General features: G+C 48.0%; 2 protein-coding genes and 1 long non-coding RNA gene across 9 annotated transcripts in view; 1 reads left to right on the forward strand and 2 right to left on the reverse strand.

Annotated features, from left to right (window-relative positions):
* Nucleotides 1–5,535: 5,535 nt before the first annotated feature.
* LOC143513768 (uncharacterized) lies at nucleotides 5,536–9,856 on the reverse strand. Its single transcript, XR_013130646.1, has 3 exons — nucleotides 9,463–9,856; nucleotides 6,345–6,659; nucleotides 5,536–5,945 (listed from the first exon to the last, which is right to left on the reverse strand). It is a non-coding gene; the product is annotated as an uncharacterized LOC143513768 (long non-coding RNA).
* Nucleotides 9,857–12,884: 3,028 nt separating this feature from the next.
* rint1 (RAD50 interactor 1) lies at nucleotides 12,885–17,368 on the forward strand. Its single transcript, XM_077004986.1, has 13 exons — nucleotides 12,885–13,252; nucleotides 13,476–13,717; nucleotides 13,823–13,996; nucleotides 14,078–14,218; nucleotides 14,483–14,639; nucleotides 14,751–14,861; nucleotides 14,944–15,169; nucleotides 15,247–15,384; nucleotides 15,490–15,689; nucleotides 15,875–16,092; nucleotides 16,270–16,450; nucleotides 16,531–16,649; nucleotides 16,764–17,368. Exons 1-13 carry the CDS (start codon nucleotides 13,028–13,030, stop codon nucleotides 16,984–16,986), a joined length of 2,355 nt encoding a protein of 784 aa, XP_076861101.1. The 5' UTR covers nucleotides 12,885–13,027; the 3' UTR covers nucleotides 16,987–17,368.
* Nucleotides 17,369–17,376: 8 nt separating this feature from the next.
* The window catches only part of cfap54 (cilia and flagella associated 54), a 21,385-nt gene continuing 14,577 nt past the window's right edge, over nucleotides 17,377–24,184 (reverse strand). For 3 of the 7 annotated variants that reach the window (XM_077004980.1, XM_077004983.1, XM_077004978.1), the window contains exons 47-69: nucleotides 24,064–24,150; nucleotides 23,834–23,953; nucleotides 23,637–23,690; nucleotides 23,385–23,553; nucleotides 23,050–23,225; nucleotides 22,795–22,946; nucleotides 22,576–22,714; nucleotides 22,330–22,483; nucleotides 21,898–22,058; nucleotides 21,605–21,751; nucleotides 21,283–21,409; nucleotides 20,970–21,134; nucleotides 20,747–20,855; nucleotides 20,420–20,546; nucleotides 20,159–20,230; nucleotides 19,931–20,057; nucleotides 19,328–19,480; nucleotides 19,076–19,245; nucleotides 18,758–18,901; nucleotides 18,539–18,645; nucleotides 18,199–18,358; nucleotides 17,885–17,965; nucleotides 17,377–17,769 (exon numbers count right to left, since the gene is read on the reverse strand). In XM_077004980.1, coding sequence (XP_076861095.1) covers nucleotides 17,650–17,769; nucleotides 17,885–17,965; nucleotides 18,199–18,358; nucleotides 18,539–18,645; nucleotides 18,758–18,901; nucleotides 19,076–19,245; nucleotides 19,328–19,480; nucleotides 19,931–20,057; nucleotides 20,159–20,230; nucleotides 20,420–20,546; nucleotides 20,747–20,855; nucleotides 20,970–21,134; nucleotides 21,283–21,409; nucleotides 21,605–21,751; nucleotides 21,898–22,058; nucleotides 22,330–22,483; nucleotides 22,576–22,714; nucleotides 22,795–22,946; nucleotides 23,050–23,225; nucleotides 23,385–23,553; nucleotides 23,637–23,690; nucleotides 23,834–23,953; nucleotides 24,064–24,150 — 3,021 coding nt within the window. In that variant the 3' untranslated portion in view covers nucleotides 17,377–17,649. The remainder of the gene's footprint in view (nucleotides 17,770–17,884; nucleotides 17,966–18,198; nucleotides 18,359–18,538; nucleotides 18,646–18,757; nucleotides 18,902–19,075; nucleotides 19,246–19,327; nucleotides 19,481–19,930; nucleotides 20,058–20,158; nucleotides 20,231–20,419; nucleotides 20,547–20,746; nucleotides 20,856–20,969; nucleotides 21,135–21,282; nucleotides 21,410–21,604; nucleotides 21,752–21,897; nucleotides 22,059–22,329; nucleotides 22,484–22,575; nucleotides 22,715–22,794; nucleotides 22,947–23,049; nucleotides 23,226–23,384; nucleotides 23,554–23,636; nucleotides 23,691–23,833; nucleotides 23,954–24,063; nucleotides 24,151–24,184) is intronic. The other 4 variants (XM_077004982.1, XM_077004985.1, XM_077004984.1 and 1 more) reach the window with 4 other exon arrangements.

Consider the following 24,184-nt stretch of genomic DNA (forward strand, 5'->3'; position numbering starts at 1 on the left):
ACGTGCGGAGCAGGGTTGAAGGAGGCGAAACAGGAACTGCGATTTAACCCAGTTCATAGAGTTGACTTCCTGTTTTGCCCGGCCGCAGTGCGAGAGATGCATATATAAGCGAGACACCAAAACTCTTCTTACGATACTGGGTGCAGGAGACGGTTGTCAGAGTGCCACGCATTACACATCAATTATAAGGCTTGAGTCAGAAACAGAAAGGTATTTTTGGCACAGACATTTACGGAGGCCAAGAGTCAGTTTTGGTGTTAATTTGAAGTCGTGTCAGCCCCAGAGCCTTTGAAGATCAAAGTGGCGTGAGTCGAGGCCCTTATACTTTCCTGTTTAAAGTCCACCAGTGTTCCGCGCAAATGCAAAATGACCGCAGGTCCTCTGTTGCTGAGGAAATAGAATTCAACCATTATTTAAAAACACTCATTCTGGTGTCTACATTAGTGGAGTGAAATGTTGTGTGTAACATTAATAGAAATTGACTGGAGTGCTCCTTGGACCTCTTTCCAGTACATTAGTTCTCAGGAAATGGTGTATTTTAAAGTCAGTGATATAAAACACCACATAACTAGAACTCCTTTGCCATTTATTTCAGATATACATTCACATTCCTGTGAGGCATAGCTAAGTAAGTACCCCAATATGCGCTAACATAAACACCTGGTCTTGCCAAAAACCTTTAGTTAGTCATCACTTTGATGCAACACTGTCTGCTTGGTGTAAATTTTCAATTTGGGTTATTGAAATGCAAATATATATTAAAATCAGTGCACTTCCTCTGCCATATATTTTCCCCCCAACTCAGAACACTAACCATCTTTAATTCATTTCATGCTTACTTTGACACATTTTTTTTTTTTCCTTTTCTCATCTTGTTTAACAAACTACAAGAGGGTTGTGAAAAAGGGGCCCCGGTAACTCGCTGCATTCTCTCCTCTCATTAGTGTAAATGTCATAACAGGGGAGGGATGTTTTAGGGAGGCCTGTGAGATCTTGCTGCCTGCCTGAAGTGCCTCTGTGCTGGGGGGGGGGGGGGGGGGGGGGGTTTGCGGGGGGTGGACAGGGCCTTTATGTGCTTGCTCCTCAGACTGAATGGGGATTCCGTGCAAGGGAGCAATTCAATGGGGAAACCAGACAGAATTAGTTCCAAGCAGACTGAGAACTGTGCAGTGTGAAGAAACACGAACAATTAGGTGGATTAAATGGTTTGGAATCTGAGACGGTGCTTCAGTGAGGACGTTTTAATGGGGGGATCCGTTCTTATGTAATGAAGCTTTAAGTCTGTGTTAGTCCATCAGCCTGTAAGTGCCCACTAATGGGTGTGTACAAACTATTGCAGCTTTTTCCTGCAGTTATTTTACACTAGTCTAATTCTGTTGTGCTTTTAAAGAACACAAAAAATGCAATGCATGTTTTATACTTTTGATACCAGTACTGGTTCCCTACACCTTACTAAAATTATACTTTTGGTAAAGTATTTTTTGCATGTGAATGCAGTGTAATCTGTAACAGTAAATAGAACATAGCTCATCTACATTTACAGCTATGTTGATAACACGTGCACAGGCATAACTGCACATAATTGCATAACTGATAACTGCACCTTTTTAAAACCACAAAGATCCTCTGAGCAGAACTTTTCAACCTGAGTACTTTTCGGAGTATTACAGAATTACAGGATCCAATCTTTCCTGTTTTTGCTTGTTGATTTCTCTGAATGTATGACGAGTCCGTTGAAGTAACATTTCTGCTCAAAGCCACATATCTGTCAGCATTGCTTTTATTGAAGGGTGTTTTAACCAGGAGATCATTACAGTAAAAATAAATAAATACAATTTGAAATGCATATTTGAACATCACTGAAATATGAAAACATTTCAGGACTCTGAAGTTCCAAAATAATTTGATTGGTGCTTTTTTGGCAACATAGCAGCATATAATATGTTATATAACATATAACATAGCAGCAGCCATTTCAATAAATAAAAAAAATAATTTATTGTTATTCAAATAATGATTAAAAAGTAACAAGCACTTTTTGAACTTCCAGCCCACATTCCAGTCAGAATGTCTCTCCCCGGTGAGGCTGCGTCTTTAATGTGGAGTGTGAGGCTGAACAACCAGGGTCTGCTGGTCTCCCCCTGCGGGCTGAAGGCCCTGTTTATTAGGGCATGATGGGAGCTGACAGACACCCAGCCCATCCACCCAGGTGACTCAGCTCAGCAACCAGCTGACGCAGACTGAGGAGGGTGGTGTCGGCGTGGGGAGCATCTGCCGAAGGCTGGAGGCAAAGCCAGCATGCCAACCCACCTACCCGATGAGAGCCTTGCCATGCTGACACAGGAGCAGTTTGTTGTGAACCCCCGATACTACATGTACGACAAACTTTATTTAATGTTCTGGGATGCGTACAGTATCCAAGACAGTCGAATCCATCCATACATCCACTCAGCTTGCAATCAGTCCCGATGCGATTTAAGGTTCAAATGGACCCTTCAAATCAAGGCAGCTACATTGAAATTATTAAAAATGATTTAAAAATTCAAATCAAAGCTTATGGAAAGCCAGACATCAAGAATAAAACAGGCCTCAAGCAAAGTTTCAAATGCAGGCATGTTTTACCATGGCTATGTATTTTGACAGCAGTCTGCAGGTCACAAGGGTGGGACTTGGACGCATTCACAGATGTCTAGCACGCACACACACAAACACACACACACACACACACACACCTTCCCGTAAGGAGGGGGAAGTACTCCAGTTAGCACCTCCCTATCCTGCAGTAGAAGAGGCGTCTCCTGGGCTTGCTGGTCACCGTAGCACGCGGGCTGCAGAACTCAAGTAGAAGGCCAAGCCTGACTGAAAGTTCAGAGGTCAGGCACAGTGTTACAGCCACGAGTGCAGTCTTCTGTGAGGAATCCCTCCCAATGGCAGAAGCCGCCTCAAAACTCTGATTTATCTACACACCAGATGTTCACACACACCACACATCTCTTTCTCTCTCCCACATACATAATCACACAAATATATGGGCTACACCTCTTGTCTTTTTTGTGCATAAAGATCTGAAAAAAATATCCTTCAAAAGACTTAAATATTTGTGTTTTCCTATTGTTGCAATAACATTTAACAAAAACAACAAATCAATGTATATTTAACATGCACACACTGCACATAACACACTTAACCATGTTCTGCAACGCCCACAAAAATATACAACACACAAAGTCCCTCCCAATAACTTTATTTTACATATGTAAAACAGGATATCCCGTTCATGTGTTCGGGTTTCAATTACTCTAAGCAATAAAAAAACGGAATGATTATTCAAAGCATGCTGTCAAAGGAACGCATGTCATACTGTTTGCCTGCTTTTAAACGAAATGCTACATACGAGTCATGAGACGCGGTGTTATGTCGTACGTGCAACAAAAGCGCACCCTACTGGCAGCTAGGGACATAATGGAAAAACAAAAGAAAGAAAAAACCCGTAGTTTTTCAATGGCCAGTTCAGCTACTCACACTCTTGCATAAATGTTTGCAAATCATTTTGAAAAACATTTATTGGCACTCTTGTGTAAGTATAGGTTTAAATGAATATCATATTTAGAGGCCATTTCTTCGTTCCTCTTACGAAGAATTGGGTTTAGGTGTATTGGGTGTATTGGGTTTAGTTTGTGAAGGCAGATGGATAATGTCTTGAGGTAATGAGGGTACCTGTTAGCTCTCGTTAGCCACTGAACACAAAGCAGTTGTCTGGGCCACTAAGGACATCCTAAAGACAACCTCACACTCTCTTTCTCTCTCTTTCTCTCTCTCTCTCTCTCTCTCTCTCTCTCTCTCACACACACACACACACACACACAATCTAATTCACAGCTTACTTGAAAATGTAGAAACACACACCTCCTATTTCTCTGCACAGTTATAACAGAAGCACAATTACAGCACCTAGGTGATCACACCACTCTTGTTTAAGCCGGTTCTTTAGACTGTAGACTAAACAAAACAGGCTACAAGCCCCCACACACATAAACAGTGGCGTCAAAAGAAGCTACTCATGTGACTGGGCTTCCTCCCTGGAATCTGCACCCAGCATGGATGGCCTGACACAGCTGGAGGCTCTGACTGTGTGTGTGTGTGTGTGTGTGTGTGTGTGTGTGTGTGTGTGTGTGTGTGTGTGTGTGTGTGTGTGTGTGTGTGTGTGTGTGTTTGTACAAGTGGCTCAACCTGGCCGCTAGTCAGACATTTTTCTCAATGAAAGAGGTGACTTTGAAAATTGCCTCCACCCTAACACTGCAACGCGGCTTCCCAAAACCACAAAATGTTCCAGCAGTTCATCCAAGAAGAATTCTCTTGAAAAACACACGATGCAGGTGCACCTTCTCTTACCACTGTGAATGACCTAAATTAGTTCTCCCAAAACAATTTTTACTTTAATTGTTGCCATATCCACATAAATAATACGGTATGTACATTGTATAATAATGGATAATGATGGTAATAACGCAAGATGTTTCTTAAACTTCAAAAAGGCATTTCGTACTGGTGACCTAATTATTTTGTGACAGCTTTGCTGAAAGATAATACTTTGTGAGCTCTCCCAGTAGAGTAGTACCATTATATAGCATATGAAACAAAAGCCCCCCCCCACCCCGTCCCCCCAAGTCTTTCTTTCCACCTTTCCATGCTTTCTGCTATTATAAAGTCGCTATTGTTCTGCCACGTCCCAAGATGATGCAAGCCGATGCATTCTGGTTAAATGGACAAAACCTGATGCTCTGGCTTATATCACAAACACTCCGCCCCAGCCGGGGCCACCCTGGCCCTCACACACACCGGCAGTTGCCCACCCCCACCCCCACCCCCACTCACCAGAAGCTCGGGCTCTGAAAAGCCCTGGGATCAGGTGAGGGAGATGAAGTTCCTGACCAACAACCACACATCTCCAACAGAAGAGTAGCCCCTGGTCCTACCCAGCATAAGTTGAGCACTGTGGCTTTCTCTGCACTCTTCAGGCCATCTTTGGTCCTGGTTGTGCCCTGACGCAGCTCACCTCCAAAGGAACAGGACACAGCATGGAGCTCCAGAAACAAAAGATAGCTGAAGTTGATCGGACAAATGTTGCTTCTACTTGTTAAACACACATTCTTCCTCAGATCCTGGACTTTAAGGAATGCTTTTTTGGAAAGGGATCACGCACAGCCACAGCCAGATGCATGGGAAGTTGAGGAGAATGTTATTACTGTTAAATCGTGATTTATAAATGGAATAAAAGTAAACTGTCCTGCCCGAAAGCATAGGATCGCACTACTAAAAAGCTGTTTAGAAATTGTATGGCAGTAGCGGATCTTTAAAACATTTATACTTAAAAAATGCTCATCAGATGTGAAAATCTTCAGTTTAAGGTTTATTCAGCAATTGATAGAATGTCCTTTCCAGGTACTTTACACTCAGGGAGTCATATGTCTTTCAGCAGATAGTTTTCAATTCATAGATAGCTGTAACAATTCAAGTTAAACAGGCAATCACAAGGGCACTACTCTACATAATACATAATATGGAATGACAATACTTGTAACTGAATGATGAATATTGGCCTTTATAAGCAATATTTTTATTTGAATTAACAGCGATAAAATGAGGATAAAAAGTATATATTACATTCGCTCTGTGAAATTTAAGGGAGACAGGTTGTCTCTGATGGTCATATGGGACATGGAGGAAGCCGGTTTGTCTGTATAACATCACCTCCCACCCGAGTTCGGTTCCACACAGCCGGTCCAGACTGTGTTTGTCAGTCAGCTCAGTGCTGCACACCTCTCCAAAGGAAACACCCAGCTGTCACTGGTCTCGTTAACGACGAGTCCTGTTTGACCGCCTCCCACCTCTGCAGGCCGAACCAATCAAGCCCAGACACTGCTGTGAGCATCAGTGAGGACAGCCTGACAGACAAATAGCATCTGCGATCGTTCAAGCAATTACAAATCCTTCAACAGTGACACAAGTACGGCAATATCCCTAGAACACTGGAGAAACACAGCAAAGAGGACTGCAGATGGGCTGTCCAAATTTTATTTCATACAGAGAAATCCAGGCACAGATAAATACCAGAATTGTCAAGAAATTATAGTAAATGGTGCATGAAATATGGCACCCGTACATGTTTGAAAATGATAAATTATTGACTGCAAAAAATGGTGTGAAGACAGATTGGCTAGTGTAGACTTGACAATAAGTCTGTGGGATTTTCTGTTTAGTTTAAGAGGAATGTCTGCCATGTGTGAAAGTATGGTGGACTGTTGCATTAACCAGTTTGGCTGTAAGTTTGTAAATCACATTACCTGTCATTTCATGAACTGAAGACCTGAGACATGTGGTGTAGAATTCATCCCTGATCAGAGCAACCATTTCACTCTATATGTCTCTCTGCAAATTGTGTAGAACAAAATGAGAAAATGAGTGATGAGAGAGTCACAATCAGGACAGAGCTGGTCAAATATGAAAGCGAAGGCCCAACTTTCCTGGCATTGCAATCAGAATGTCCCCAACAGCAGGATGTAAAGTCTTCTGTGAAGTAGCAGGTCTTCCACATCAGTCTGGAGATGTTCAGCAGGGCTGCATCACCCTCAGACAGTGAGTCACACATCACGAAGACACTGGACATAAATGGGATGGAATGAAGGCACATCTCAAGGTTGCCAAATAAGCAAGTAAAATGACATTTTATGAAGAGTTCAACTGAACCTTTTTTGTCAGGCAAAGTGCAATTACCAGATTCGAGATGAGGGCTATCATGTCTATGACCAAACACCACTACAGAAGTGCTTTATTATTGACAACTCACCATTACAAGTATCTCACAAGTATAAATCGGGCTCATTATCAACAAAGCTTCATTGGAGAATGTAGAATGGCCTCACTGTGAGCTGATGACAAACCACAGCTGGATGTTGGTGTTAGGCAACTGTCCTAAACACAAGTCAACACCTGAATAACACAGGACTTACACAGCCAATGACAAGGAGACACACAGGAAGAGTCACACCTGAACCGTTTGGATGAGACTGAAGTAAATGATTACTGGGAATACTGGAACACCGCAGTGCTAAAGGTGGTGTGCCCACCTGTTATCTGCTACATTGGATGTTAAGCAACACCCAGTGACCCTAAGGTCATTACTCCAAATGGTGGAGTAACCAGTTAGACCAACCGGGTGTTGCATACCTTTCATTAATAAACAGTGCTAAATAAAAATATGCAACATTGTGTGGTGTGCTTACTGCTTTCTTTGTTTACCTTAAATCAGGTTTCGATTAAAGATCTGGGTTTCAAGGCCAAATGTAAAAATGGTCTCTTTCACAGCAGTATGTAAGACTTCCCCCATTACCAAAGACCAGAGGTAGGAAGGGGTTAAGTCAAAATCGGCTTGAGTAACAAATCCCACCCCTCCACTGCCTGAGCTTGAATCTTTTTGCCACGCGCTCGTGGTTCAACCCTGCCAACTTTTTTGGTCCTCTCCCTTTCTCTTCGCCACAAACCTGTCAAAACCCATAAGTAAAAACATATTGGACGACCTGCACCATTTTCTTTCTTTTTTTAAATACAAACTGATGAATTTTCAATCTATGAAGCGTTTGTCTACAGCAGGACACCCCCCCCCCCCCCCCACCTTCATATGCCAGATGTATTTGTGGAGCGCAAACGGTCTTTTAAATGTTCTTATGTTGGTTAACACTCGAGGAGCACAGCCATGTCTAATTTTACCAAAGATTGCGTTTTTAATCAATTATCTAGTTGTTTTGGGGGAAGACCTTGCTGGTTGCAGTGATGGAGAGAGTGGCATGCAAACACCCCAAACCACTGGCCTTGAGAAGCCTGGACCAAAGCAGGGTTTTGCTTAACCGATATTCAACAACCATTCACGTCTCGAGCGCCCGTCAAAAGACGCGCGCGCACTGAACATTATTTCCAGAGTGTATGCGGTTTTCAGACATGACTAATGTTTTTGCTGGGTTAAAATGTTCCATAACCAACCAACTTTATGACGAGAAGTTTTAGTCAAGTATTAAAAAACAACAACAAAAACGTTATGTTGTTAAATAGGCCTTTAAGGCGTTTCATTTTATCTCCTTTCGCTATTCCTAATTTTCCTCTCACGCCGGGGTGGAGCAATGCGGTATCTTCATCTGGGGCATAATAAAGCTAATGAAGATGAGCAAATTACCACTTCTCCCATCTTAAAGGGCACTAAATGGCAGCTGTTTAAAACTTTGGATAAAGCTAGTGGGGTGAAGCGTTACGCCCTGTTACTGCGCCTGTTACCTCAGCGACAGCTGTCCCAGTAAACACTGACCGCTAAGTAATTGCTGTTTTATCACGGTTTCTAAAAACACATCTTGCTGTCCCGTCAATAGGGGATGCTAGCAGACACTCACAATAAGCAGCTTTTCCCGCTGGTACGGGCCTTGGGCTATTAGCAGCGAGGGGAAAAAACATGGTGGTTAAACGATAAGGGCTCTATGGAGGCTGACAAATGACTGACTAATGAATCTGGTAACGCGTGGCCCTGTCTTAAGCATATCGTGTCACCAGACAGTTACACGCGTGGTCTCGTGCTGTATCTTCTAAACTCGATTTCGTACACCTGGCTTAACTGGTGCAGTGCAGGTAAACTGTGCACTTGAAAACACTTTCAATTCTTAACAGTTATTTTCACCCTGCATGCAAGCAACACCATGCAGCCAAGATAAGCTTGCACGCCCCAAATCATAATTGGATCTTTTTCAGATTCAGTCTAGTCTAGACCAAATGGCTGTTTTCTGCTGAAACTAATCTGCCATTGGGATGTGAAGTCTTGTCTATCACTTCTTGTCAGCATGAGAATCACTTAGCCAGAGTGGTCCAGAAATAGTACCTGAGGAAAAAATGCACACCAAAGCACCATCTGAGCTGCTGTGGTCCTGAATCATACTGATGGGGAAAACACACTTTACCTTCATTTCCCTCATGTATGAGTAACTATAATTATGTCATTCGCTGCACACTTTATAACACTCAGGCCGTTGTAAAGCAATCAGGGAGGCTGAGAGTGATTTTGCAGGCTCTTCTTGCTCCTGTGTGTTTGGCTATATGCACACAGAATCAGGCTGTGCAAGGAAGCTGTAATGATGGATGCAGGATATAAGTGTTTGGTAGTCCACCGTGAAGCCTACATTAGTTACAGTCAGTTGTGCAAGGTGTATGCGAGAATGGAAAACCAAACCTGGAAATGCTGAGATTCACACAATTGTTTTTACACACACACACACACACACACACACACACACACACACACACACACACACACACACACCCATCTCTCCTCTGATGGCATTCTGGTTGTTGGGGGTGTGAGGGTGTGAGCAGAGGGTGAGGGAAAGATCACACACTGTGTGAGCAGAGGATGATGGAAGGACCTACCCTTTCAAATAAATGACCCAGTGCTACAGTGGGGCTGTTGCTTGTTATCACGGAAAAACCTGGACCAGGTCTGTGGAGGTCTGGGCCACGCCCCTGCCACAGACAGGCTCCGCCCGCTAGACTCTGCTCCACGTGTGTGGCCCTCTTCACGTTGTCTGCTCTCTGTTCTTTTCTCTTCTTCCCTCCGTGGGCCACGGGCCTGGGTGCACACGGACAGTTTGACAGCACAGACAGGCCAAGATGAAGCAGGACCGGAGTAACAATCGAGCAAATGTCAGTAAATCAGCAGTGTGTGAATGATATTGTGCTGTGGTCTCCTCCCTCACGCACACACACACACACACACACACACACACACACACACACACACACACACACACACACACACACACACACACACACACACACACAAGCTCAAAATCCCATCTTAACGGCATGGTGGTAATGATCCAGATAAAACACAGCCCCCTTCTCTTTCTATCCTGTTGTCCATATGCTTTGACTGTGTTGCTCTGGAGGGGGGGGGGGGGGGGGGGTGACTCACGCTTCTGGCGTGCGTGCTAGAACTGCAGCTGCGGGCTGCACCTGCAGAATGGGGAAAAACAAGCTGCCAGGCACTTGCATGAGAACACAGACCCACCCCCCCCCCCTCACACACACACACACATGCAAGCATTTACACACACACACACACACACACACACACACACACACACACAAGCTTCCACACCCACCATCACAGGCCTAAATGATTTCTGTAAACACGAGTAAAAGACTGAAACTCTAGATCTGCGTTTTTACACGTCTCCAGTTGGAACATGGCGAGGAGCAAACCCCACGAGGAGCATGAGGAATCCAGCTTGTTTTTTTACTAGCTGGAGCCGCTCAGGGTCACACTGGGAAGGGCACCGGAGCCTCTACAACCTTTACGACCCACAGCAACAAAAACTTTGTTATGCTACTGATAAAAGCTTTAATTAACATAAGTGACACTTCACTGCAGAAAATGACGCCGAGCACCTTTCAGCTAAAGATCAGAGAAAGTGGGTTTTATTGTTGGTTTTAGTGACAGTGGCAATGGCTGAATGTGTCTGCTTTTCTTTTTCGAGAGTGCTCGTTGGACTGGGCCTGTTTAATTAACTGAACTGGAAACTCAAAGGAGAGCTGGATCAAAAGGCTACACTATAAGACGTCTTTTTCTGCTCCTGAGCATTAGCCTTCGTTTTAATGCTTTTCCTGGCATTCAGAGGCACTCCAGGAACAGAAGCCCACAGACAAGTACACACTCATTACCAGTTCACACACACCCACACACACAACCTGCTACCTTCCGTGATATGCTTATAACAATGTTTAAACGTAGCGAAATAAATACTCTCTAGAAAGAAGATAAAGCTATCGAATGTCTGGTTGACCAGCTTTGACAATGCTACCATTATCAAGAAGAAACTGCACGCACGCACCCAAATGGATACATACTCTCACGTGCAAAGAGCTGGGGGGGGGGGGGGGGGGGGGTGAAGGAGAAATACGCTCCCAGAAGCTTTTGAGCAGTGTCGACCTCGAAGACCCTCTCCACCCACCGCCTGATAGTAACGTGTATCTAGGGAGAACCATTAAAGAGCTTCTCGTTAGGACGGCCTCTTTCACGGGACGTTTACCACCTGATGAAATTCGCTCCTTTCGCACATCTCTCAAAGACATGAAGATTTAGGTGGCGGGAGACGCATAAATCAGACATTGAAATTCTTCATGTGAAAAGGGCAGGCGAGAAAGTGAAGTCGTGCTCAAAGACACAGTTGGTGTGCGGCTCCGTAGCCCTGATAGCTAGTTTGTAGAAGGTTTATCAAAGGGACCTTTGTCAGTCAGTTTTTTTTTTCCTGAAATCTTGGCTGCTGCACTGACAGACAGGAAAGTTCTTGTGGCCATGACGCCAAACGCGCTCCAAGCGTGGTGCTCGTTATCATCTGACGAGAGAGGATTTGTTTCTCCTAAAGTGTCTTTCGTAGCCCCTCCGCAGAAGAGCCCACGCCCTACTTATTGCTGCTAAGAACTGGTAGCTGTGAGCAGCTCTCAGTAAGGAGCCATCACTGCCCGTCTTCTCTCACTGGAAGGAAATCAGCGGTACATCAAGGCCAGCGCTCTGCCATGGGGCCATTATTCATCGCCTTGACAGCTTTATGGTGCAAACATGCGAGGGAAGGGGGTGTGACAAGGCTGCAGGCGGGCCCTGCAGAGAAGTCGCTGCGCACGAGCTTGGCTAGGGTGCAGAGGGTGTCGGGTGGTGGCACATATTATGAGTGAAATACGCAGTTCCAATAATACTGCTTTTAGTGTGATTGCAAGATGTCCTGTGCTGTGATGAAATGCAAGCGTGGGCATCATGTTGAATAGAGCTGTATGACTTTTATAATGATGGGGTTTGACTGTAAATGCGATTTGTCAAGACCCTTACACATCTCCCATTTGTATTCTTCGGAGTATAGAGTGTTTCATAGCATAGTGATAATATAGAGTGCACGTGTGACATATCTGTATGGCTCAAAATGATGCACACACCATGCATCACGTCTTTTAAAAAGAACACGCTGCAGAAATCACTGGTTCCAAAGCAAATAACACCCAGTGCATTAGTGCGCAACCTGTTCACAAAATGGCCAACATGGACCATTAGCATGCGCCGGTGTACTACCAACATAAGCGCATGAGCACGAGCTCTTGGCAAGCGTCAGTGATGTCCCGCGTGAGGCTCGGAGCCAGGGGAGAGGTTCGCGGCGTGACAGCTCGCGGGTGTCACTGTTGCTCCAGGGGCAGGTTGACGTTGGCCACCGCACTGCAAGCCAAACATCCTCCAGGACTTATGCTCTCGCCTTCGTCCAAAGCAAGCAGAGCCCTGCAACGTGCACCTCAGACAACCTCCAACGTGTTTACTAGCCTAGTTTGCTGAAGGAATGAAGGAACACACTAGGTGTTCGAGGAGAAAAAATAAAATGTGGGCTAGGGCTTGGCACAGCTGAAGTGAAAAACATCTCTTGTGAGAGTGAGCAAACCCTACAGTATTCAGTGTTTATAAACCCGGGGCATATGTTTTGTTTTACTTATTACTCTACCAGACATGCGCTTTAAATTAGCAGCGCATTATTTTCTAATGAATAAATGAAGAACAGCCTACTTGAAAAGTATTTAGCAGATAAGTTCGCCCTGTGAAAACAATATAAGTTTTAGTGTTAATGCAATGTTTTAGTTAACTGCAAGTGGAATGATAAAGTAACAGAATGAGTAATGAGCATTTTTAACTTACAACAAATCTTTTTAGGAGAAAATAATTGCTTGTAAAATCTCAGTAGGCCCATGTCTTAATTATATCTTTAGGCTTTTTATTCAGTTTTTGAGACGTGAGGATAGAAACGTGTCAAACTAAAGAGCATAATTATTGACGAGTATAAACTAAGCCTAGTACACTCGCGAAGCCCTTTTTATCCGAAGGCTTCTATGTGCAGTTGCGCCTCGTCCCCACTAGAGGGGGACAACAGCTCCCTTCTGTGTAAACAACAGCGCCCTTCTGATGACGTGGACAGCAAAAAGCGAAAACATGGCGGCGCCCGCTATGGGGAATAATAATAGACTCGGTGATGAGGTTCATAATCTTAATTTAAAAGAAGACCTAAGCTATATGGACCATATAACTGAACTGGTTGAGAAAGAAATTGGTAGCGATTTGAAATCTCTGAGAAAAGTTAGTGGGCTTCTTGAGAATTTGACAGAAGAGAACAAATTGTTGGAGGAGCAGGTAAGATATCCAGGCATATTTATGGCAAATATGGGTGTATGTGATATCCTAGTGTATTCATAGTCCAACCTTATGGATACGGATGTTGGTATTCAAATACATTAGGGGGAAACGTGATTTCTGTTGCGGTTGATTACAGACCAGATGACTGCTGATATTTAGGAGTAAATAACAAACGGTTGTGACCAATGCATATTGACACCAGCTCTCTCTGTGCCCACAGGTGTTGACTGTGTCCAGCTCGGTTCCGTTGCGTGTGTCCGCCGCACTGTCCGTGGCGGAAACGTCTCGGGCCAAGCTAGAGACCTTGCTGCAGCAGGAGAGGGTCCTGTCCAATTCGCTGGAGCAGCATCTCCAGGGCGCACAGAGTTGGACCGACAGTCTAGGGGAGATCTTGGGACAGCTGGACACGTTGGAGAGGCACGTGAAGTACCTCCAGTGCTTGGCGCGTATCGAGGAGCTCAGGTAAACGATGAAGTAGGTGTGGTGTTCTGTTCCACTCTGTCTTCCTAATAAGTGTCTTCTATGAATCTTTTTTGTGACGTTCCTCTCATAAAAACAAAACAATAGCGACGGTATTCAGCAGTTCCTGATGACGAACTGCGTACGGGACGCGATCGGAGCCGTGGGGAGCATGGCGAGTCTGGACGTGAGTCTGAAACAGTCGGGCTGCACCCATCTGCAGGCGTTCCTGCAAGAAACGCTGCACTTTTGGCACAAGATCCTGAAAGACAAGCTCACGAGGTATCGTCTGCGCTGCATTAATTTGACGTTCGGAAATGTGCGGTGGAACCGCTTCTGACGGTCGGCTCCTCTCGATCTCAGCGATTACGAGGAGGTGCTGACCCAGCTGCACTGGCCGGCACTGTCTCCCCCAACGCAGTCTCTCTCTCCTCCGGCCAACGCTCAGGAGCTCAGCAGCCAGCTGGAGTCGCTGGTGTCTCAGCTACTCTCTCTGCAGACCACGTATCCTCTACTGCACACACGCATGCAGACCTGTACCAACCTTCACGCCATGGTGTATTTGTTTAGAAAACTCATTCTAATGATAATGGGAAAATCATTTTGAATTTTGTAGTGTAGACACTGAAATAGGCTGAATAATTAATTAAGCCTATTGTCATTGGCTTGACCTGAAAAACATTGTTCAAGCCCTTAATTAAGCAGAGGAGATGGGTTATATGTTATTAGAACAAGTGACATCCTCACTGGTCTTGACTCATCAACCAGCGATGACCTTATATCGGAGAAGAAAGATGTGCACCCTCGCCCTGGCCTTCCGCAAGTTTCTCCTCTCTCGCTGCCTGTTCAGATCATGTTGCTGCCCCTTGCTAAGAGGTTCCGCTACCACTTCACCGGGAACCGCCAGACGAACTCGCTCAGTAAGGTCTGAACATGCCTTTTTTACTGTTGGAGAAGGTATTTGTTCTTCACTATATGGGAAAAGAAACAGTCTAAACAAACAGATCATCGGTGTGTTGCATTCCTCTGTTTGCAGCCAGAGTGGTATCTGACCCAGGTTCTCATGTGGATGGGTCACAACGCTAGCTTCATGGAGGAGAAGATTCAGCCTGTTCTCGATCGCGCAGGTGCCAACGTTAATGCAAAGGTAAAAGGATTTGAAAACGCGTCATTCGACTCACTTCTTAGGTTGAGCCAGAGACATATGCGGTTCCTCCTGTGGCCAATAGGTGGAGCTGTGCCGAGGTCTCCTGAGTCTCGCCCAGGAGAAGCTTGCCCACGATGCCCCACGCCTGCTCTATGACGACGCCCTCTTCTGCCATCTGGTGGATGAGGTGCTGCAGTTTGAGAAGGAGCTTCGTACCACGCACGCTTACCCCAGCGCCTATCCCGGCGCCCTGCACATACTGCTGGAGGAGGCCGTCTTCCAGAAGTGGCTGAGCGTAGAGAGAAAGAGTGAGTCCTCATCCAGATGGAGACTGTGAGATGTTCTTCTGGGACAACTGATGGTTGTATGTGTGTTGGTTTTTTAGTGGCACTGGAGAAGGTAGATGCCATGTTGGCCACAGAAGGAGCGTGGAGCTCTCAGTACAGAGACATCACAGATGTGGATGAGCTGAAAGCCCCAGACTGTGCAGAGACCTTCATGACTCTGCTGCTGGTCATCACAGGTCTGGATCTCCTCTTTTCTTTTCGCCATTGACAAGTTCATGGTACCTGCTTGATGGAATTACTAGGAGCAGAAAGCACCTGTCATACTTCGTCAACCCTTTCAGAAAGGTACCGGTCCTTGCCGTGTTCACAAGCCCAGCTCAGCTTCCTGGCTCTGCAGAGAGAGCTGGTGGATGACTTCCGCATCCGCCTCACCCAGGTGATGAAGGAGGAGTCCAGGCAGCCACTGGGGGCCCGTTACTGCGCCGTCCTGAACGCTGCCAACTACATCTCCACCGTTCTCAGCGACTGGGGCGACAACGTGGTTAGTGATGACGGAAAAGGCAACAGAAGTGTCCATTCATATTATATTCACATCTGATAATTTGTGTATTTGTCCTTCAAAGGCGTTTACTCATAGTGACTAAAAGAAAATATACCATACACTTGGAATTCATATTTTCTAAGAATGGTAAACACAACTGTTCTTTCTCCACTGCCGTCCCTCAGTTCTTCCTGCAGCTGCAGCAGGAAGCAGTGTCAGTGGGGGAGGAGGTGCTGGGGCCCCTGGGGGCCACAGAGAGTGGGCGGCTGGCGTCCCTGGAGGGCTCTCTGTTCGAGGAACTGCTGGCTCTCCTGGAGAGGCTCAAAGGAGACATGATGGGCCGGCTGCTGGAGGCAGTTATGAGAGATGTGAAGGAGAAGGCCCAGCCATACTGCAGGGACAGGTACAGTACTACAGACCCCCAGCATTACTGCAGGGACAAGTACAGTACTACAGACGTTACTGCAGTGCTAGTGGCAGGATGTATTCTAACCTAAACAGAAGAATATTAGAAATGAAGTCCTTCCAGGGCAGCCTAGATGACTGGTGAAGTGCTTCTGCGTATGTCCGTCCACTGCAGGTGGATTTCCTTGCCGTCGCAGTGTGACCAGGCCACCATGTCCCTGTCCAGCTCGGCGTGTTCCTTCCTGCTGTGTCTCCGGGACCACCTGCTCCAGCTTGACCAGCTGCTGTGTCTGCCCCTCTTCCAGCTGTTGTGGCAGGGTCTGGCCGAGAGACTGGACCTCTTCCTCTACCAGGACGTGAGTGTCCCACAGAGACGCCCCGCGTCCCGCCGAGTCGTCCTGGTCCTCTAACCACACGCGCGTTTCTCCGTTCTCAGGTGGTCCTGTACAACCACTTCAACGAGGGCGGAGCCGCACAGCTGCAGTTCGACATGACCCGAAACCTCTTCCCGTTGTTTGGACACTACTGCAAGAGACCCGAGAACTTCTTCAAACAGTGAGCGTGTCCGAAAACATCTGAATAGTCTGAGAAAAGTTTCAACTGATTATGACGGTGTATATGAGGTGTGTGGTAAACCGTTCTTGCCGCCCCTCCCCCCCTTTATGGCAGTGTGAAGGAGGCGTGCATCATCCTTAACCTGAAGGCGGGGCCAGCCTTGCTGCTGTGTGACGTACTGAAGCAGGCGGGGGAGGGGCCAGACGAGGGCGACGCCTTCCTGAGGCCCCAGCAGCCATCCCCAGAGTCGGCGCTGAACGAGATGGGTGTTTACAGGCTGGCTCCCAGCGACGCCCAGATCCTCCTGAACCTCCGATCCGCCTGGCTCAACCACTGATGGGGGGGTTCTGAACCAACCACCCAGACTACACCCAAACAGATGACATTCCCCCGGACCTACCTGCTCGGAAAGACCCAGTGAAGTTGGAAAGAAGTTGAGTGTTTGAAGGAATCACAGGCAGAAAATGTCCACAGACGTGACAGATTTCTCCCAAATACAGTTGGTTAGCTTGGACCCATTTTACTTTTGCACTGGAACTACAAGGCAAATGGAGCTAATAGGTTTTGGAAGCTGTTCTAATGTTTTGTTCCCATCATGTCCACCCTGTTTAATTATTGAAGAGACAGGTGTTACTGCAGTTTATAGTGGTCCATCTTACCCATCTGTAAAGAGTCTATATCTTTTCAGAAGAGTGGAATAAAATCACACTGATTGTGAACACGTTCCTTTTTATTTCGTTTAAGAAGCGTGTTACGAGTTTATTTTTACAACATATTCTCTAAATTAGTGTTTCTCAATCCAGCATTCTGGGCCGACCCAGCAGTCCACATCCTGCTCTCGGCCCAGCAGGAACCGGGCCGTTAAGAGCGAACACATGGTGAGGGGACAGTGGAGCTGGGTTGGAGCCAGCGTGTGGACTGGCTGCTGAGCCCAGAAGACGGGTGAGACAATCCGCACTAAAAAGACTGCGTTCCGATTGGCCGATGTCTGCTTGGCTCATCAGACGAGCAGGGAGATGAGCCAGGCGCTCAGGGCTCTGTTCTCCACGGTGCCTCCTGTAGCGGGGTTGAAGCAGAGCTCCAGGACGCCCAGAGTCTGAGCGCTGGCCTCCGTGGGGACCTGCAGGGGCACAGACGCAGTATGGACCAGGGGCCACGATGCCGTCCAGCCTGCGTGCGCTGGGATGAGGCTGTAGGCTGTGGGGTGTTACGTCAGGTGTTCTGATGCTGCTTACCTCTGAGGCAGGAGACTTTAGATCCGGCTTCAGGAGATTCCGTATCTCCTTACAGATATGTCTGGTCTTCTCCAGCAGGATCTAACACCAACCACAGACATGACTTGCAAACAAAACCACTTCACTACTCTTTTGTCAACACATGGCCTGATGCGCATGTAGCTTCATGTAGTATTTATCAGTTCTCATATAACCCAAATCTGCACAGCGTTCATTCCTCCAGTGCCTGGTTTAGCTCAGGAATAGACAACTGATCAACCGGTAACTGAATCGTTTTGTTTCGAGTATGGAAAACGCTAAGTGCTGGCCCGAACCTGTCGATGTGGGCCGCAGTGGGCGGGTTTCTCGTATGACTTGCTGCCACGTCTACTGTCCAGAGTGGCGGTTCTGCTGGGAGCTGCCGTATCGGATCCTAGCGAGTCCACGTCAGCCTCCACACGTGCTGAGATCAGCTGGCTGTGAAGAGCTTTCAGTCTGGGGTTGGAGGATTTAAGAGCACATTCAGTAATTCAGTTTCATATTCATGAATTTCACATGGAAATCTACGGCATATCTGCTTTTGGGTGCAAGCAGATATATTAGAGCCGCATACACCTGAGGTTTTCTTGGGTGCCAAGTTAACTGGCATCATATTCGGTGCTAAATGGGACTAACCTGTCTAAAGAGACGAGTCTCTGTCCAGCTTCTAAATCGGCAAGAGCCACTGCACTGGGACGCATGGCGGACAGTGGAGCTTTGTTCATCGCAAAGACCAGCACAATCTGTGGACGAGGAGCGAGTCTGGTCAGGTAGGCAGCGGTTCGTCGCACGTTTCTCCCAGGTTGTGCTACCGAGAGCTGCCGTATGTGGACCACAGGGAGGTGGGCGCAGTACCGTGTCGGGTGGCGGTCCGCCAGGCACCAGCGTGGGTCGATGCCACTGGATGCACAGCTGTGGTGCGTCCACCGCGGCCCAGGGGTACAGGTCCGACAGAGGCTGTTTGGGCTGACACACAGAGACCTTCACGGTGTGGGACAACTGCACCCACACGCGAAGACCAAAACAAGGGATCCATTAGGACCATATAATTCGTGATTAGTTCTAATGACTTGGACCCGAGTTTTGTAGTTACCGTTTCCTCAGCGAGAAATGTCGGAGTGCGTAAATGAACTGAGGGGTTTGGCCAGCCACTAAATGTTCTCGTGAATCTACCTGCAACACGTGTGTCTCCAGGATCAGGTCAGCTGGAGGATCAGGAGTAACGCACTTCTCTCTGTAGCCGGCAAGGTGCTGACTGAAGAAAGCGTGTAGCTGATCCAGTCTGAGAGCTAGAGAGGGGTCACCACTGAGAGACAGCAAGCCCTCCACACGCTGCTCTGCTGCTGGGTAAAAACAAACACACGTGCAGGCTGTAGAGTTGGGTCATACTCCCAGGACTGCTGTGGGGTCAGGGGTCAGCGGTACCTGGCTGTGTGCAGATGTGCCTCAGATTGAGCAGGTGTGTGTAGTAGCGGGACAGGTGCACCCAGGTGAGCTGGCGTTGTTGCCCACGGCTCTCCCCATTATCTGTGTCTGCAGACCAGCTGGGGCAAAACTCCACAGGCTCCTCCGTCCCCCCTGATGTTCAAAACCACACACACACACACACACAGAATGGGTCGAGATGCATCAGAGTTGAATACTAGAGCACAGAGCACAATTTAAGCACTGTGTATAGTGCTGGGCATTTGTCCTAGACAACCCTTTGATTTACTTGATTTCAGAATGGCCTTACATACAAGTTAACAATGTTTAAAAAAGATCCAAAACTGTCATGTCTGAATTTTTCCACCCTACTATTTGCATGATGCTGCCACTTTTCTTAAAATCAGAGCCGTGTTATCGACGTGAACTCCAAAAGGAGCCATCTCTTAGATTAGATATTAATTATTTAGACGGAAGGAAGATGATTACTGATACATTTCTCTTTGCATTTGCTTAAGAAACAGTAAAGGTGGCCATTGGGCAGGAGGAGTTACATAAAACATGCTAACAACTTTTTTTTAATGATTTGCTGAAGACGTTTACCACAAGGATGGAGCAGGTCATTGGAGACAAAGCCAGGAAGAGCTTTGAGTGACACGAGAGGAATATGTACACCAGTGGTACCAGTGAAGCCACGTAACTGGAAACAGTTTGTAAGAGCCTCCATGGTCTATTAAACACAACAGGAAGTCATGAACCTAACAGTAAAACTGAACCATGACTCATTAATTTTACCACAAACTCATCAGCGTGTAGTTGTGTGGGTCTCACCGTTGTAGCGGCTCTCGTGCACACCCAGAAGAGCAGTAGCTGACTCTGACCCACCGTTAAGTTCTTACTGAGCTAGGGACAGGAAACACAGCACAACAGAGTGCTCAGTAACGGTTCTGGTTCTGGAGGACCTGGTGAACATGAGGCTGGGCGGAGATGTTGTAGCTCCTGTTCTGACCGTCTCCTCCTGGCCAAGATTCTCAACGTACAGAAATGTGTCTCAGGTGAGCGCCCACAAAATCCCAGCTCCATCATCATTACCTTGTCTGAACTGGTAGGTATTGGAGCAGGTGTAGCGGTGGGTGGAGCCCCAGCTACACCATCAGTGCTCATTCGCCACTGCTCCAGGTATATCAGAGCCATTTCCACATAACACTTATGGATTAACCTGCAACACGGACCAACACAAACACACACACAAACACACACACAAACACAAATACCAGACTACATACAAATCTTTGAATCTGAGAGGAGCACCTAATGCAACAATAGTGAATAATAATAACTTCTCAATAATAATGAATAATAATTAAAGGCTTGTGTAAAAATACACCGGATAGTTACCATCACACACACATTACTCACTGCAAATTGTGGGTGTGTGAATGATTGATCATGATGCTCTTCAGGAAGGACTCCACCACTCCTTGGTGCTGAAGGGGTGTCAGTGCCGTTAGGACCCTGCCCACCTTTCCTGCAGGAACACCGGCGTGAGACGAGCGGGAGCGCATGCAAGCAGCCCCAGCCCCGCCCACTGGGCCCCAGCCCCTCCCACTGGGCCCCAGCCCCGCCCACCGGCGTGCCTCACCCTGGTAGTAGAGGATGTCAGCTTCCAGCTGGTGGTGGCGGCTGGCAGAGGCCTGGGCGATGGTGAGGGCACGCTCCAGCACCTTCTGAGTGGCCAGCCACGACCCCCAGGGTCCTTCACTCTCCCCACTGGAGTTCTCCATGGCCTGCAGGGCTTTGCAGAGACCTGGCACACATGGACACGTCCACACACCTCACTGGATGTGAATCATCATTCCGAATATAACTAATAACATATATATAATGATATAGTTACAGATAATTTATTTGTAAACTGTTATGTTTACATTTATTTAAATCTTACGAGTGCTTACCCAAGCGCATAGTTGCCCTGGCCAGCAGAGGGAGCTGTGGGTGGTAGATATTCATCAACCCTGGATTAGAGGGCAGTTCCAGGTCTCCCCCAGCTTTCAGGACTATACACTCACCTACAGCGCACAACTGTGAAGAGAGAGAGAGAGAGAGAGAGAGAGAGAGAAGGAGAGGTGATTCTGAAAGGCACTCGTGGTGAGATGTAAGGATGTAAGGAAGGAGATGTCTCTCTTATGTTGTGCTACAGTTGTGCAGCTGGGCGGCGGTGTCCAGTGTCTAGTGTCTAGTGTCCAGCTGGTGTGAGGGGACAGAAGGTGCAGAGACCTGCTGGCACAGCAGCTCCTGAGCGAGGAGGTCCAGTGGCCGGCCGGACGAACCTCTCCGCTCACCCAGCAGCACGGTGGCCTCCGCGAGAGCCAGACGTGAGTGCCGAGACAGAGGGCTGCGGGCAGACAGCAGACTTACCGCCTCCTGAACACACACACACACACACACACACACACACACACACACACACACACACACACACACACACACACACACACACACACACAGACGTTATGTAATGAATGTGAAGGGGAGGTGTAGGTCTAGGGTATTGGAGATGGTTGACAAGCCTGCAGCATGGTGACGCTCTCTTCTGGAGCTCGCCCACAGTGCGAGTGCAGCTGGACCCCCAGCAGGAGCAGCAGGGCCTGGGTGTCCGGGTCGCCCCAGGCCTCCGCCTCCGCAAGGCCATCCTTCAAGAGCCTGTCTGCCTCCGCGCTGCTGTCCAGACCTGCGAATGCACACGATTGTACAGGTGTCTCACCACAACTGGTTAGCAATCTACAAGAAAACTGTTTTCCATATTAAATCCGGGAAGTTCAAACACGAAGATTCCTAGAGCTGCTCTACAACCATGGCATTATCAACCAATCAGAAGCCTCAAAGGCCGACATAATCAGCTTGACATTCAGTCCATTAAATAAAGTGACGTCAGTCACATCATGGCAGATACTGGGCACAGAATGCGTCAGTCACTGATTTTGGGGGCATGGCCTGCTGACCTGGGACGAGGGCGGTGCCGGGGATGTGCGCGGTGAGGCTGTGCACCGCCCCCAGCCTGCAGCGCAGCCAATAGGAGCGGCCCATTCGCTCGAGGGCTTCCACCGCAACCGGGACGTCCCACGGACGCCGCCCCCGAGACGGATCCGTCTGCGTCTGCGCAGGGACAACAAGGGACAGCGGGTCACAACAGTGAGCAGACTGCTTGGATTTGCATAAGCAGGACGGAGGTGGGCGTGGCACAGTACCTGCTCACAATCGAGCCTGCCGCGTTCGGACCGCCTGAGCGCGGAGGCGGGCGGGCCCTCGGGACCCGGCGGAGGGATCTCGCGCTGGAACAGAGGAGAGTCCTGCAGCAGCCTGAGCGCAGACGTCGCCAAATCCGCGCTGTGTGAGGACGAGTGGAGAACTGTTACACACACACACACGGAGACGTGCGAACACGGCGAGATATCTTTCTCCTTCACCTGCCGGCGGTCTGGCCCTCCTGCAGGCTAAGATTGGACAGTAGCAGTCGTGTGTCCACGGCCAGCTCCAGCTCCTCTGGGTCCCTGTGGATGTTCTTCAGGCCGAGGAGCTCGGGCCACAGCTGGACGGACGCCTCTCTGAGCAGCAGAGCCTGCAGGGGAGGACACGTCCTTCACGAGGACACCGGGCAGGGCGAGTGGCGGGAAATGCTTGCGATTTTTCATAAACCATAATAAAAAAGTAGTAATGGGCACCTTGACTTGGCCCAGGGTGAGCTCCTCCCCCGGGGGGTATAGCTGAAGGCCTTTGGGCCTGCTGCTGTTTGTGGTGGGACTACTGCGAGGAGACTGATCAGTGGTGATGTTGAGGAGGCCGGAAGCGGTAAAGCCCTCCTGTATGACACTGCATGTCTCCTGACTCTCCGATACTTCTGTGTAAACACGTACCACATGCACGTCGCAGATTCAGGTCAAAACACCTTTATCTGTTTGTTATTTACAAAAGGCACACCTTGCTAAGTGGCTTCTGAACCTGGATTTGACGGTGAAATGTTTTGTTTCATTCCCTGAGACTTTACTGAGCCCTGTACCTGAGGTCCACGATGTGGTGGGTGCAAGGGCTTCTGGGAGCTCGTGAATAGTCCCGCAAATGGCTGAGATGAGTTGAATCTTGGCCAGGAGGAGACGGTGGGTCAGGACAGGGCCGTACAGACTTACGACATCTCCATCGGGCCTTCTGTTCACCAACTCCTCCAGGACCTGGTGGAACCCAAACAGTTGCTGAACATTTTGTTCTGCTCGTTAGGGAGGGCAGGAGTTAAATCTGCACAACAGGTGCTTACCTGGAGATTACACGGATCCGTGAGAGGTTTATGGTTCATGAACAACTTCTGCCCCTGTGGATACAGTACCCAGCTCAATGAGGTAATCTGTTCTAGTCTACCATTGTTTGCACTTTCACCATTACAGGCAAAGCAAAGTTTTTACACAGGAAAAGTATTCGGAGGAAACGGGCCGGGCGCTGGGATTAGCGCTCTACCTGGTCTTCTGCCGCTCCGCTGCCTCTATTGTAAGACCGTGGGACGTCTCCGCCCAGCGTGAGACTGTGCAGCTCCGTCACCGCCTCCGCAAACAGACTCAGCTCCGTCAGCGCCCGCACCTTTCACGCACAGCGCAGGGGTCACGCACGTCACCCAGGCAACCAGCGACCTCAGCTTTTCCACACAGGAAAGCAGGTAGAAGGTGAGACGGACCGAGCGTCCTACGCACCTTCAGTATTCGGCAGCCCACGGTGAGATACGGGTCCCGACACACCGTACTGGCCACGTACTGGTAGAGGGCCAACAGGGGAAGAACCTGAAACCACACACACACACGCAGTGGACCAACA

The sequence above is a fragment of the Brachyhypopomus gauderio genome, chromosome 5 (genome assembly GCF_052324685.1).
Source record: "Brachyhypopomus gauderio isolate BG-103 chromosome 5, BGAUD_0.2, whole genome shotgun sequence".
In the NCBI taxonomy this organism is placed as follows: domain Eukaryota; kingdom Metazoa; phylum Chordata; class Actinopteri; order Gymnotiformes; family Hypopomidae; genus Brachyhypopomus; species Brachyhypopomus gauderio.